Raw genomic sequence first — 15,363 nt, forward strand, 5'->3', positions numbered from 1 at the left:
ATCTGTATACTGTCACCCATTCAGACACTCTCTGGATGGCATGGTGCACGCATCTGCCAGGTGGCTGCCTCATCAAAGTAGGAGGATCTGCACCCCCCTATCCCCAACCTGTGGCTATGGTGGCCCACTCTGGAGCAGCTCTCTGGTGTCCTGAGCCCTGTGGCCTAAGAGGACAGTGTCTCTCCTCACCCATCCTATGGTCCTCTCATTTCCAGCAGCTCTCGTCTCGCTCTCCTACTTCTCACTCTGTCTGACCCTCCTGCAGTTGCCTCTGCTGATCCATGCTGGGCTGGAGATGGCTCTGGGCAGAGGCCTGGGAGCTGCCCTCTTGTGCTTTTCCTGGGAGGTCAGCCTGGCTGCAGCCTGGGACACATTCCCTGTGGTTTGCTTTGTGTCTGACAAGAAGCTACTTAGAATGGCCTCTTTGGGTGGAGTCCTGTTCCTGCCCCAGGGGCCACAGCAGCTCAGCACAAGCCCACCTATTGCCACTCACACCTGCTCTCTGCCTCCCCTGATCAGTGCCAGGGCACTGAACTATGCTTTTCAACATAGATGACTGTGGGGCTGATAGACAGCATGCTGTTTGTTGGTTGGCTGGTTTTACTTCTGGAATGTGGAACCAAGTTGCCTGTGTGACCTTGGACTGGTGACTCCACGTTTCTGAGCCTCAGTTTTCTTACCAGTAAAAGGAGCATTCTAACTTCAGGGGATGGTCAGGCTTAAACGAGTGTGTACATGTAAACAGGTGAAACAGTGTATTTCAGGTATGGTGAGGCTAACATGCCAGGAGATGATTGCTCTTGACGATTGTTATAGTTCCCAAGAGAAAGGGACATGCCACATGGGGCCACATAGGCAGGCCAGGGCTGCCAGGAAGCAGAGAGAGCCAGAAAAAGCACGGGCTGGGTCTTCACTGTGCTTTCCATGGGAAGGAACTGGCTAGGTGGGGTAAGGACATTTATGAACAGCCACTTTGAATGATTTCATGGGACTCTGGGGTGTGGGACCTGTCCCAGGTTGCCCGGTACTTGTCCCTGTGATGATTAGGGCAGGGGGACAATGGCTCGGTGGCCTCTGGGTTGATTGGTTTGCATACGGAAGGCCGACACCAAGGCAGGTTGTTTGCTGTGTCAGGGAGTTGTCTAGGCCTGAGGGCTCAGATGTCATCTCATGGGAGTAAAAAGCCATGCTTCATCAGTTTCATTTAGACAGGAGGACTAAATGGGAAGTATTTCTGATACAATGATAGGTATGTTAATTAGCTTGATCCCATCCCTCTAGGTTGTGTATGGATATGACTCTGTGCCCCTTACATATATACAATCCTATTTTGTCCATATTTAATAAAAGACATGTTTAAGATACTGACACACATTTTTGGGTAAATTGACATTCATAACATGGGTGGTGGAGCCTCGGGAAGGTGTAGTGGGAAGAGCACAGACCTTGGAGGAAGAGGCCTGTGCTGCTGTCTCCTGCTTCTCCCCTATGCTTAGCCTCTGCTCTGTGATAGGGGGACATCAACCCCTCACCTGCAGGGCTGCTTAGAGGACTCAGTGAGACCCATTGGAAGCTTGCAGCTTGGTGCCTGGCCACCAGGAGAAGCTTAGTGCATGAGAGTTATTACATTTTTTGTGTTCCTTTTAAGGAAAACACCCACAAGGGACCCTCACACATTCTGGTCCCAGGGCCTTCCCTCTGGTAGCTGTTTGAAAGGAAAAGGAAAATATTTTCAACCTAAGGGACATGAGCCCCAGAAGTGAATGAAAGATCCACAATCAGATGGCGCATTTGACAGTCTGCCTGGAAGGAGCTGGCAGGGAGGAGACTCGCTGGTCGTGTCTTCCTCTTTCCTCCCTGGTCTGTCCCTTCCAGAGGACTCCCTTGGGATGGAGGGCTTTGGGCATGCTTGGGGTTGGGGTCCCTTCTGTAAGAGACGGGGAAGTGAGATCTTGGTGGTGCACCATTCTGGCCTGACACAATTTCCAGAGCCGGCATTTAGAAGGGCCCTTGTCGCTAGGCCCAGCCACCTCAAGGAGGCTGCTCCAAGGCCAAAAGGGCAGGTCTGAAAGGTAACCCCTCTGTCTCACCCTCATAAGGCACACACCCCAGGCCTCATGCCACTTCACCTTCCTGTCCTCTTGTTTGGGACTGAGGGTGTGGTGAGAGTTCATAAAGGAGAAGAGAAATGGGGCTCCCTGTCAGCGGGAGAGACCAGCATCCTCAGCTCTCCAGGTGCCCTCTCCAGCAGCCATCTGAAGCCCCCAGGGCTCTTGCTGGCTAGTCATCTCAAGCCCTGAGGTGCCCCAGCTGGGTCCTGGCAGCAGCCCCAGCCTTTCCTTCCTTATAGAGGTCTGCCTTAGTCCATTCAGGCTGCTGGAACAGAATACCAGACTGAGTGGCTTGTAACGACAGAAATTTAGTTCTCATAGTTCTGGAGGCTAGAAGTCCCAGGTCAGGGGGCAGCATGACTAAGTTCTGGTGAGGGCCTTCTTCTGTGTTTCTGATGGCCATCTTAGCATATCCACACGTGGCAGAGAGCAGAGCATGAGGAAGCAAGCTCTTTTGTCTCTCATAAGGGCCTTAATCCCATTCACCATCAGGCCACCATCATGGCCTGATCACCTCCCAAAGACCCCCACCCCAGCACCTTCACATTGGGCATAAGATGACATAGGAATTTCATGGGACATGAACATTTGGTCTACAGCAGGGTCTCCTCCTCCACTGTCTCCCCAGCATCCTGTTTGCTGACATCGAGGGCTTCACCAGCCTGGCCTCCCAGTGCACTGCCCAGGAACTGGTCATGACCCTCAATGAGCTCTTCGCCCGCTTTGACAAGCTGGCCGCGGTGAGTCACGCTGGGCCTGGGCCAGGGGGTGGCCTGTCTTGGCTGTCAAGGGCCCTGTGGTCAAGACTCTGCTGATCCCCATGGTGGGCACATGCCAGACCGTGCCCTGCTGGGAGAGCCTGTTGCTGGGAAGAAGTGATGGACAGAGGGGCCGCCCAGGCATTGACTGAGTCCTTGTGCCCCAGGCCCAGACATCCCACAGCTGGAGGTGCTTTACTGGCCTTGAGGGAGTGAGCCAGGGCACTCTCTGTGACCCATCTGTGGAAGGGGTGGCAAGGCCTGTGAGTCATTCTGCCCAAACCCCAGTGGGATTTCTGTTGGAGGCAAATTAGATGCTATACAACCACATTCCTGATGAAGTTGGCCAGGGTAGTAAGAGAGCAAGTTTAATCTCCGCCTGGCCTGTAGGCAGCCATGTACTGCGGAAAGAAGATTCTCCAACATTTGGACAAATTGGAAGTCCACAGACTCCACAGCAGGGGATGGCGAACCTGCTCCTCCCTTAGGTCTTGCTTTCCAGACTGTCATCCTTTCCCAGCCCGTGGCTTTAGGTGGTACTCTAGGCCATCATAGAGTCATTGCACGTCAGTGGCCGCTTAATACTACATCCCACTGACACGTGGATATGGCCCCCATTGCCACACGGATGCCAGGCTGGTTCAGGATGAAAGACTGGTCAGGGTCTCTGAGGGTGCTAGATGGTGGCCTCCATCACTGAGCTTGGACAGAGTGAATGTGGCATGCTAGGTGCCTGGGGTTGGATGGACCTCAGAACTCCAGGTCAAGTGGACACTTGAGTCCCAGTATCCCAGCTTCATGGAGTAACCTTTGGGAGCCAGGTTTGGGCAGCTCGTAATTGCTGATTAATGACAATGCATCTCACTCCCAGTTACAGATCAATGGTGGCCTGCAGCACCTATCACTCAGCAGCAGCAGCGGCAAGTGCCTCAGCTCTGTGGCACTCCTGTGCGCGTTGATTTAGCAGAACTCTTTTAGATAGATGTCTCAGACAGGCTGAGGGTCAGGCAAGGGTTTGGTTCAAGCTCATTTCTGCTGCTAAAGTCTTCTTTTATATAAGAAGAAGAATCAAAACTGTTGCTAGAATCTTGGGTCAGAAACCTGAGTGTGCTCCTGGGACATAGAGTGGGACCAGAGATTCTCACACCCAGGGATGGGACCTTCCCTGAGCTGACAAGGCTGCCCTAGTTACTGAGCCATGAGGGGCTGCAGCTGCAGGCCTGGGGAACTGGAATGTCTCTGAGAGTTCAGCCCGTCCCCTGACTCCTCACACCTCCTTCCCCTGTGCCTCCTGACAAGCCTGGCCTAGGACTAGGCAGAGTTCTGGCACAGGGTCTGTGCTCGCCGCCCTGAAAGGCAAGTTATTCCAGGCATGGGGTGAATCTGTTTGCTTCCCATTTCTTTTTCTTCCACTTCTCTTTCTCACTATTTATAATTTTTTAAAATCAATTTTCTTTGCAGGAGAATCACTGTTTACGCATTAAGATCCTGGGGGATTGTTACTACTGTGTCTCGGGGCTGCCTGAAGCCAGGGCTGACCATGCCCACTGCTGCGTGGAGATGGGCATGGACATGATCGAGGCCATCTCGTAAGTTCCCCACTCCAGGGAACATCCACAGCACAAATAATGCCTGCCTGGCCAACTGGACTGGTGGAAGCAGGGCCACCGTGGGGCGGAGCTGTCTGCCAGAGACCCCAGGCCAGCCAGGAGGCAGAGCTGCACTTCCAGTCTTGGTGGCTTCTCCAGGGCTCCATACCACCCACAGTAGGGGTGCTTCAGCCAGAAGAGGCACTAGGGAGAGGACTGTGCAGGCTCCAGGCAGGGGGAGAAGCTAACAGTCATGGCCATGCCCCATGTGGGCCTTGTACTCCTGTGTCTTCTCATAAACTCCCAGCCAGGATAGAACCCCCTGGCTCCACTACCTCCCAGATAGGAGAGTTGGACTCCCAGGGGTTAAACTGCTCCACAGGACTTAATCCTAGTGGGTAGATTCAAATATAGGAGTTCCCACTTGAGAGAGTCCACGCTTCTTGTAAGCAATAGCAAAAAGACTATTGGGCCTGTTCTTGGTCATCGCTGGCCATTAAAGGAAATCTGGATTTTGCATATCAGCCAGGGGAGCAGGTCAGAGATTGTGTCCAGGTTCAGTAACTTTGGACTTTAGAAATAACCTGGACGGGGGCAAAGGAAAAAAACAGATGGCTAAGTCAGAGGTCAGAGTGGCTGGCTAGGAAGGTAGCCATGTCTGTTGATTTGGCACAGTTCCATTCACCAAGTGTCCCCTACATGCCTGGGCTAAATAGTCCCTCACCCAGCAGTGCAGAGTGTATTGAGGGGGGCAGGCCAGGACTCCCATTGCTCAGACACCAAATGTTTCATGTGGACACTGCAAGGTAAGAGAGGCAAACTATATGAGGGGACACTTGGTTCCACTCAGGGTTGAAAGAGACTTCCCCAAGCAGGCAGCCCTGGAGAAAAGACCAAAGATAGAATGACATGTCATCATCCTAAGCAAGTGTCCAAAAGCATCATGTGCAGAAGGGACTGACCAAGTCAATCCCAGGACAAGAGAAATGATGGATGACAGATCTTCCCTGCAATCTTCCCTCTCCCTGATGGGGTCGGGTAGGGTGAGAAGCCTGGATCTCAAGGGGTAGCCTCACCCACCCGGCCCCATCAGACTACTGGTCCCACGACTGACTACCTGGGCACCCCCAGGGTATCAGAGAGGTTCACAGTACCTCGAAAGTATGAAATGTGTGCATCCCACCCCTGGCACCTGCACCCTCTTCTGCAGACTGGGCGGGGCTGCGAGTGCCAGACACTGACATGTAGCCTCTTCCCACTCTGTCTCCCACCCCTCCCCCAGCATGGGAGGTTGTAAGTGGAGGGCCCACCTGGTCTTCTGGGGACCCCTGGGTGTGCAGTCAGGGCCTGGGGATGTCCTGTAGGATACGGAACACTCCTAGACCCCTGCTCCTTCCCAGATTTCTTTTATCTTCTGAGTAGGGAACACGTGCTCCCTTGAAACTCAGTCAATTGCTTTTCTCCATCATCCTGCTAATGTCAGGGAAGCAGCAATGCGGATAAATCCAATAAACAGATAATCCAAAAACCATTTCTGTCTTACCCATAGAGCATTATGACTGGGGTTTAGAGTGGCTGTAACTTCCCTGTTGGGTTCTAGTTGACACTAAAGTACATTTGCATTTCTCTGACTATAATCTAATTGACTAGGGGTAGCAATGATCTCCGGTGCCCTCTGGAGGGGAGGCAGTGGACCCTGGGTTATAATACAAGGCACCATGCCACCTTGTGGCCAAGGCAGGAATAGTGCCTCAGGTTAGTGCCCCTGGGCACGAGGACCAAGCACCTGTCACACGTACCCCCAGTCCTTTTCAGGTTGAATAGTCTAGATTCTGTTTAGTCTGGACCAGAGAGAAATGCCTCTTTGACTCCTGCGCCTTCCCACACTCTCCCCCAGCCCTGCCTTCCAGCCTCACCCCCACCTGTGTGCTTGGCCCCTAACCCTCCCCCAGCCTTACCCCTACTCCGTCCCCAGGTTGGTCCGGGAGGTGACTGGGGTGAACGTGAACATGCGCGTGGGAATTCACAGCGGGCGAGTACACTGCGGTGTCCTTGGTCTCAGGAAGTGGCAGTTCGACGTCTGGTCTAACGACGTCACACTGGCCAACCACATGGAGGCTGGCGGCAAGGCAGGGTGAGTGAGGGCTCAAATTTTGCTTCCTGCTCAAGCCCACCCAGGTGGACTATCTGGAACAGACAGAGCTGGGGCGAGGGGAGGGGAGGTCCAGCTGGCTGGCAGAATTTAAGTAGAAATTCCTTGACTTATTTAAACCACAGTGTGGTCAATTTGTAGAGAATGTCTTTGTAATCTCCCTTTGCCCAGGGGGTTTACACAAAATATGGTGATAGGTAGAGCTCTGAGCAGAAGGCAGAGGTTTCAAGACCCGAGGCTGACATAGAGGCTGGTGCTAGGCGGTGAGGCGGGAGATGGTGTGGGTGTGAGCTTTCTGGAAACTGGCCTTCAAGGGCCATCTTGATAATATGGGAAGGTTGTGCATCAGAGCCAGAGTTTGAGGCCCTGGGCTTTGAATCATAATTAAGTCAGGGTTGCAGTTTGGTTTTGCATGAGAGCTTTAGTTCTGTGTTTGCATTTTCTGCCCTCCCCATCCTGATCCCCTCTCCACCTCTAGACGAATCCACATCACTAAGGCCACACTCAACTACTTGAACGGGGACTACGAGGTGGAGCCCGGCTGCGGGGGCGAGCGCAATGCCTACCTCAAGGAGCACAGCATTGAGACTTTCCTCATCCTGCGCTGCACCCAGAAGCGGGTCCGTGGGCCAGAGCTGGGGGTGGGGGTTGGGGGCTCTGTTCCTTTGGAGAGGAGCATTTTCTCAGTCTACTGCTTCCTTCTTTTATTCCTCCTCCCTTGAGCAAAGTCATGGATTCCTTATGTATTTGTGGTTTTTGCATCTTAGAAAAGACCAGAGAGTGAAGGAGGACTTGCCAAGCATGATGGCAAAGAGGGAATATTTGATTTCAGCTTCTGTTGCAAAAGTTCAACAGGCCTCAAATCAGCCATCTGCAGTGCCTCAGAAGGCCACTGGAGGGAGCCCAAGCAGCAAGGCTATGTTCTGCCTTTAACCAGCTGGAACCCCTCAAGGATGTGGGCGCCCAGCTCCACCTATATCTATATATGTGTTTCTTGAACCTCTTTCCCCCTTTTCACTTTCTAGCCTCTTTCTTCTTCCCTATTTGTCGTAGCTCAAACTTGTCAGTCTAAAACTGAATTATTAGCTGACTTGGGTGTTCTATTTTTAATAGTGACATGTTCCATATTCTTAATTTTTAAAGCGAATGAAGAGAACATTTTATATTCCTCCTTAAATTAAAATGCCTTTGACTTCTGAGTCTTTCCATTGAGTTTATCTGCTGGTAGGTGCCCTTTGGTAGAAAAAAGCTTTCCTGTTTTCCTAAGAAATTAGATCAAACACAAAGTAGCTGTGAGGACAGTTCAAAGAAAGTCTTGACAGCTGTATTAGGTTTTTAAGAGGAGGTTGAACAGTTCAGGCAGGTGCCCACCCTCAAAGGGGCATCAGAGGGGCATGTTCCCTGGTATCCCCCAGAAGTGGGATCCTGCTGCAGGGCCCTGGCAGGGAGCTACGTTGAGTCCCCTCTGCAGACAGCAGGAAGAGGGATGGGAGGACTCAGGGCACTTCAGAGAGAGCGCCTTATGGCTTAATTTGCACAGTTGTAAACATTTGCTTGTTCTTTGGCCACAGCAGAAATGAACTGAAATTCTCCTGGGCCCTTTTTCCACATCCTTCCTCTGGGCCCCTGGTTCACAGGCCTCCAGCCCACCTTCCTGCCCTGAGTTCACTGGGCCTTAGTTCCTCCAGTTGACAAGTGGTCCAGAAGGGATGAAATAGAGACAGAGTGACAGAGAGAGGGACAGTCCCCATCCCAGTGGTGTCAACTGAAGCAGGCCAAGTGCTCTCCAACCCCACCTCTAAGGCAGGAGGGAGTTGAGGGGGGTGCCTCTGGCCTCCCCAGTCCTCCACCCCTTGGAACCCAATTGGAAGGATAGACAGACAAGTGAACAGACGGAGATGCTGGGAGAGTGCTCGCCCATAAGTAGCTGCCCAGTGACACAATTTACAATGTGTCAGCCCTTGAATCTCCTCATTTCAGTGACCCAGACCTCTTTGGAAGCAGCCCTCTGGGCAGCAGGGGCCTGTCCTACTGCCCTCTCTGCTAGGACATGTCTATCTGGGAGAAGCTGAGTGGAGATTGGAGTACCAGTTCTCTTCTCCCTCCATCAGCCTCCTTGGCACCAGGCTCTGCCCAGTCCTGAGACAGTAGGCTGGCCCATGCATCCCAACCAGCAGAGACTGCAGGGTGGGAGGCCCAGACTTGTGCCAGCCTGGCTTCTGGGGGACCAGAGGCTTGGCCTCTTCTCCACCTCACCCACCCTCTGAGTGTCCCAGAGGCAGTGGGGAGAAGCACAGGCAGCAGCAGTGTATGGCTCAGGCCTTGGGGAGCTTAGACAACCCAGTGGGAAGGACATGGCATTGGTTTTGAGAGGCACCAGGGTAGAACCTTGTGACCAAACTTGCAGGGGGAACTCCTTGCAAATGACAGATGTGTCATACCATTTGCTTTCTCACAAGACCAGTGCTTATCACCTATTGTCACTCTCCCCTGAGGCCAGCCAGGTGTTGGGAGTTTGGAGGCTCTGGAGTCTTGGCAGACCTCTGGGCTCCAGGGCTGTGCGGAGAGGCAAGGGTGGCCACCTCAGCCCCTGCCTAGCCAGGTACTGTGTACCTGGGAGGAATGAGGAGCTCCCCATGTGGGCTCCTCCTATGGCCTTGCCCATAGACTGATGTGTCTGTGTTGCTCTCCAGAAAGAAGAGAAGGCCATGATTGCTAAGATGAACCGCCAGAGAACCAATTCCATCGGGCACAACCCACCACACTGGGGGGCCGAACGCCCATTCTACAACCACCTGGGTGGCAACCAGGTGTCCAAGGAGATGAAGCGGATGGTGAGTAGCTGGCAGAAGGGGGTACAGGTGACCATGGTCCAGGACCAGGGCTTTCCAGGAGTGTGAGAACTGGCCCAAGCCTCTCTGGTTACCTGGAGGAGTCTGGGGAGTCATAGAAGGAAGTGGAAGTGGGGTCACTCCAATATTGGGCAAGGAGCTGGGACACCTGACTCTGGCCTGGGCATTCGCCTTGAGTCCTAACAGTTTGTAGCATGCTGCATTTGGCACGGGAACAGAGCTTCAATGCCCCTTCCTCCCTCCTGGCAGAAATTGCTGGTGCAGGCTGGGAGTATGCCCTTCCAGCTAGACTCGCGATCCTGCCGGGGCCTCTAGCTGTGTCTTGGCACCGCCTGGTGAGGTCCTGGAGAGCTGTGTGGACACTGGCCTGCCAGATCCCCTTCCAGCACCTACTGCATTTCCCAGGCAATTGAAGTCACATCTTTTGACTCAGTTGCTCACAAACCATCCCAAGGCTTTCTGTCAAGGCCAGGTGATGTCCCTTTGCCCTCTGTGCTGAGAAGCACCCCCTTTCCCACTGCCTCCAGCCTTCCAGCTGGGCACATAGGACTGCCATCTCCACTTCAAGGCACCCTGCCTTGGGGCACAGACACCCCAGCCATCACTGAATTAGCCATCACCAGGGCAGGCTAATTCAGGACACTGCTGGGCTCTTGCAGAAATGACAGAAAGATAGAATCAGGGGTGGGAAGGAGAGGAAGGAGAATGACAGGAAGCCGGGTTACAGCAACAGTGTTTCTTTCTGCTGAGCATGTGGCCACCACCTTTCAGGCCCCCTACTCAGCGCGAGGGCACCTGTTCCTCAGGTGGGAGCCACCCAGACTCTGGAGGCTGGGGAGGGATAGTTTCGATGACTTTGTGAATAAGCTGGAGCGGGCCACTGGCATGAGAATCCTCAAGTCAGGGTCTGTGGATCAGATTGCGTTTAGATGGACTGGAAGAATGAGAGACAGCATGGGCACCCAGCAGAGCCAAGGCAGCAGCCTGAGGGAGAGACAGGTCAGGCACCCAGCCACCCCTCCTTTCTAGCCAACAGCAGCAAATGACAGATTTAAAGGCAGCGTTCAGGGGAAAATGAGGTGATCAGACTTCTGCCTAACGTTCTGTTGGTAGATTAGCTGATCGAAGGACACTGGTGTGACAGGGAGCCTATGGAGAGGCCTGACTTCCCCGGGGCTTTGAACTTGGACATCCACAGACCTGGTCAGTGCCATAGGCTCTGTCCACCACTCTCCCTTGCCACAGTTGGCCCTCCACAAAGCAAAAAGCAGGTGGCAGCTGTTGTCTCCTGAGTCCTGCAGACTGTACCCGTATGACCTGGTTGGTCAGGAGGGTAGGGAGGGGTAGAGGAGTGGAGATCCGGAGGAAGGAGGAAAGAGGGAGATGGAAGGGGAGCTGGAGATGAAGAGTGGGAAGGAGAGAGGGGGAGGAAGAGGAGGCAGAGAGGTGGAGAGGAAGCAGGGAGCCGCCAGTGGCGGGGAAAGGGGTCTGGAGGTAAGATCTGTTTAAAATCCGAGGGAAGCTATTTTTTAGTGACACTTGGTATAAGCTGCATCTTTAGTCATTTCAGTCCTAAAAGAGGCTGTTTGGACTATCAGCACTTGTTTGGCAGACAGATTCATCATTGTTAGGACAAGGAACCTTGGAAGAATTAGCAGGAAGGGCTGTAACTGGGGAAGGGACTCTGGGGAGAAGGGAAGGTTCCTCCTGGTGTGAATTGCTTCACTCAGCAGGGAAAGGAAAGTGTGCAGGAGAGGGTGAGGCTCTTCACCCTGGCTAGGCACAGTGTCCCCAGAGTGTCTCTTCCTGGCCCCGACGTAGCCTGTCCGATGGGAATCTCTAAGCTAGGGACAGAGACAGCTCTTGCAGCAACTGAGCAGACCGTATGCTTTTGGTGTTAAAATTGCCAGAAATCTTTTGAGAAAGACACACAAAAGAAGAGTTTTCACCCCAAATTCCAACACAATATGCAGGGGAGTTTTTTTTTTTTTTTTTTTTTTTTTAAATAGCCCCTGAAGCTGGAGGGGTGGGGATTCTAACAGAGCAGTTAGAAAGTACTAACTTGTGATCAGCAGGTTGATTTTATTGAAATCTTTACCCAACTTTTCTTGGCTTTTGAAATGCCACAAGGAGCTGCGCAGGTCTAAGCTCAGGCGTGCCTGTCGTAACATCTTCTTAAGGTTGTTCATTAAATAAAGACTGAAGGTGGGAAGCCTGTGGACTGAGCTCATGTAACCCTGGGGCTGTCTGGGAGAGAAGTGACTCTTATCCTAGCACCAGTGAGCTTGGGAGGGGGTGGATTTGCACCCAATCTGGTACAAACACAGTTGTGTTTCGGTTTTAGTTTTTTTTGTGGTGCTGGGAATTGAACCCAGGGCCTCACACGCGCTAGACAGGTGCTCTACCACTGAGCCCAGGCCTGTGTTTTCAGTGACCCCACTGCCATGGTTTATGGACCAAAGGAATTTCCTCCCTGTTATCAGTGTACCACCCTACCAGATGCTGAGCTGCCACATCAACCTGGCTCCCATCTCTGCACAGCAGGGAAAAGTGGGTACCCAACACCTGCCTTGGCAGATCACCAGAGGGACATTGGAGAAAATCAGAAATGTTTTCGTTAAAAACACTTCAGGATATTTGATCTGTAGAGATGGGCATATGTGTAATAGAGTTCGATTGTTCTCAGTTGCTTAGTAAACCGGTTGCCAGTTTGTGGAATGGCTGCTAGTGCATTAGTCCCTCAGGGCAATAATCTGCAAGGTGTTCTCCTGTCCAGCCCTCTGCGACTGGTCATGCTGTGCTCCAAGGGGTCCTGAAAACTTCAGGGATGGGTCTGTCCCCAGTCAGAGCATCCACTTGAGTGACAGCCAGGACTGGGAAGGCAAAGTAGGACAGGACTTGGAGCATGGAAGGAGGGCCTGGTACTCTCAGAGGACAACGAGAAGGGTCCAACTTACCTTAGCAGACAACTGGCAGGCCATCTGAGCTGAGCTGGGAGCACCCCTCCCCCAGCACTGCTGCGGCTCGGGGCCCTTGGTTGGGATGGAGTAGAAGGCACAGCGCCTTGATGCTGCACAGATGCCACATTTCAGTGCCTGGCAGCTCTGGCTCCTGGAGAAGAGCAGTCCCTCTTTTTGTATTTCCAAACCATATCCTCAGTGGGATGAAGTGAGATCCATTTGGATTTTGGTTCAGGTAACATGTGCTGAATCCCTTTTGATACAGTAGTGTTCCACACTGGACCACAGAGACAAGGGATCATTCCCTGTCCCTGTCCTGGTAGCCTGAGCCTTATCTGGAACTTCAGGTCTGGGGACAGTTTGTCACCTCCACTACCTTCTGGATTCTGCCCCCTTCACAGTGTAGGGACCCTCCATTCTACCACAGCCGGTTAGACCCTGACATGTTTTTGGGGAATTCTTAGGCTAAATAGGCTTTGAGTTTGGTGATCAGTAAAGGCCAGTCCCCTCCCCTCTGCCCTGCAGAAATGCTCAGAACAGCAGTCAAGTCCATGCAGGTGTTCCTTACCTCCAGAGTCCCGACCGACTGCAGTCTGGCAGGAATACATTGGTTCCACGACACCAAAAAAACAAACAAAAAACAAAACAACAACAACAAAAAAAAACAGTTGCAGGTAGTTGGAGTTGAAACTTTTAAGTGGAGAACCTGTGAACTCCGGTGGGTTTTTGGGTGCTTTGTGGGGGGAGTGTGTGTGAGGAGGGTGTAAAGGCTTGGGGATATGGGAAGGAATCCAGTGGGGGTCAGGAAGAGCTTAGAGGCAGGGACTTCACAGTGGATGGAATGGAATCAGTGTCCCCAGCATCTCGCATGGACCCATGCCTCAGAAGAACCCCTCTGTGTTCACCAACATAGGGAGGGAGGGAAGGAGGAAGGGAGGGACGGAAGGTGCAGACTTCTGTGTCCAGCACTTTGAGAGACCGCAATGAGCAGGGACTGGCCACCTCCTTGCAGGCCCAGCTTGCTCCCTGTGTACTCTCTGTTCTCACACTTTCTCTCTCTCTCTCTCCCTCTCTCTCTCTCTCTCTCTCTCTCTCTCTCTCTCTCTGCCCCTCTCCTTCTTTCCCTCCCTCCCTCTCTCTCTCTCCCTCTCTCTATCCTCTTTTAGGGCTTTGAAGACCCAAAGGACAAGTGAGTAATAAGCCTTTCTTTATTCCTGACACCACCATCTGGGAAATAGTTCCGAATCTGCCTTCCCACTTGACTCCCCACCATCATGGAACGTGGTCCCACAGACAGTCTTAGCTGAGAGTGAAAGGAGCCCACCATAACAAACAGGTGGTCAGCGGCGGCCCCACATGGGCCAGGGCAGCCCAGGGGACCAGCCCACCTGGCAGAGGTCTGGGCCTTAGTGCAGCCTGTTTCATTTTCACTATACACACACACACACACACACAAAAGTGCATATACACGTGTATGTACACACAAGCACACGTGTGTGCACATGCTTAGCAGGGTTCAGCCACACTCAGTGTCCTGAGAGAATGCCCTCCTTGCACTCCTTCAATTCCCAGTTCTCAGAACTGTCAGAAATCCCACTCAAGGACCAGGTTTCACCCTAGAAATAGGGTTTTTAAATTCAGCAAATACCATGAAACCCGCTTCACAAGAGGGTCCCGAGTCTAGTTAAAGGGATTAAATGGACCACAGTCCCTGTGGTGGGAGTCCCACCTTCCCATCTCTGCCTTCATTTCAGGATGAGGAGATGGCTGGATAAAGAGCAGAGACAGCTGCCTATGGAGAAAACAACAAAATATTCTGTAATATTCACAATATTATCACACACCATGTCATCTTGCCAGTGAGGCCCTCCAGCAGCAGGCCTGAGCCTCCGGGGCTCTCTCTGCATGTGCATTTGTTAAGAGTAGGGGCTCACCTGGCTTTAGTCCTTGTGTCCCTGACCTGGTCAAGGCTGGCCATGGCCACTGCCTGGTCTCTCTGTCATTCCAAGGAGATATGCAGAACTAGTCCTCTGAGGGTGCCCCTGATGGTCATCCCATCTGGGTCTGTGCCTCCTGCTCCCCAGGAATGCCCAAGAAAGTGCAAACCCTGAGGATGAAGTGGATGAGTTTCTGGGCCGGGCCATTGACGCCAGGAGCATCGACAGGCTGCGATCTGAGCATGTCCGGAAGTTCCTCTTGACCTTCAGGGAACCTGATTTAGAGAAGAAGGTATGGCACCTGGGCGGGGTGCAGAGCCAGGATGAGGGAGGCAGTAGGACACTTCCTCCTGCCCCCAGCACCATGGAAGGAGCAGCTTCTTGGTGCCTCAGTTTCCTCATATGTGATACTGTGCTGCCCAGGGAGTTCTAGAGAGACTTCCTTGGTTAGAAGGGATAAATTAACCTTATTGAATCTCTGTTTCCTCATCTAGAAATAGATATTTAACATACCTACCTCAGGATTAAATGAGTTCTCTTGGTGTAAAACACATAAAATAATAACTACCACCTAGAGGATGTTCAATAAACTTTGGTCGCTGTTGGTATTATTATTGCTGTTATCATTTGGCCACCCAGCTTGGGGCACACTGGAGCCTACAGGCCTGAAAGTTGGAAGGGGCAGTCAAGATCCCTCTGTCCCATCTCCTGGGCTCTGAATGAGAAAGCGCTGAGCCTCCCAGTGAAGTCGGACCAGAGCCACAGCCTGACTCCAGGCCAGGCAGATCTCTCTGCACCACATTGCAGGCTCTCCCCAGTTTTCACTTCACAAGGACGTGGGTGAACTCCTGTCAGCATTGAAGGAGGAAACCTGATTATCAGAGAAAAACTCTTTTTTGGAAAGGGAAGTAAACCAACCTGACTACCGCATCGCCTGCTCTGGTTGACCATGCAACACTGACCTCCATGCGTGCAGCTGGGTGGTGTCATGGGAGGAGCTGGGG

The 15,363-nt window shown here is 52.6% G+C and overlaps 1 protein-coding gene across 2 annotated transcripts in view; it reads left to right on the forward strand.

The window, feature by feature from the left end:
* The window catches only part of Adcy5 (adenylate cyclase 5), a 150,545-nt gene that overhangs the window by 102,088 nt on the left and 33,094 nt on the right, over positions 1–15,363 (forward strand). Inside the window, exons 4-10 of one of the 2 annotated variants that reach the window (XM_047563470.1) lie at positions 2,740–2,851; positions 4,331–4,458; positions 6,356–6,592; positions 7,089–7,230; positions 9,304–9,444; positions 13,589–13,611; positions 14,507–14,651. In XM_047563470.1, the coding sequence (XP_047419426.1) occupies positions 2,740–2,851; positions 4,331–4,458; positions 6,356–6,592; positions 7,089–7,230; positions 9,304–9,444; positions 13,589–13,611; positions 14,507–14,651 (928 nt within the window). The remainder of the gene's footprint in view (positions 1–2,739; positions 2,852–4,330; positions 4,459–6,355; positions 6,593–7,088; positions 7,231–9,303; positions 9,445–13,588; positions 13,612–14,506; positions 14,652–15,363) is intronic. The other variant, XM_047563471.1, reaches the window with a different exon arrangement.

This window comes from Sciurus carolinensis, chromosome 9 (assembly GCF_902686445.1).
Source record: "Sciurus carolinensis chromosome 9, mSciCar1.2, whole genome shotgun sequence".
Classification (NCBI taxonomy): Eukaryota; Metazoa; Chordata; class Mammalia; order Rodentia; family Sciuridae; genus Sciurus; species Sciurus carolinensis.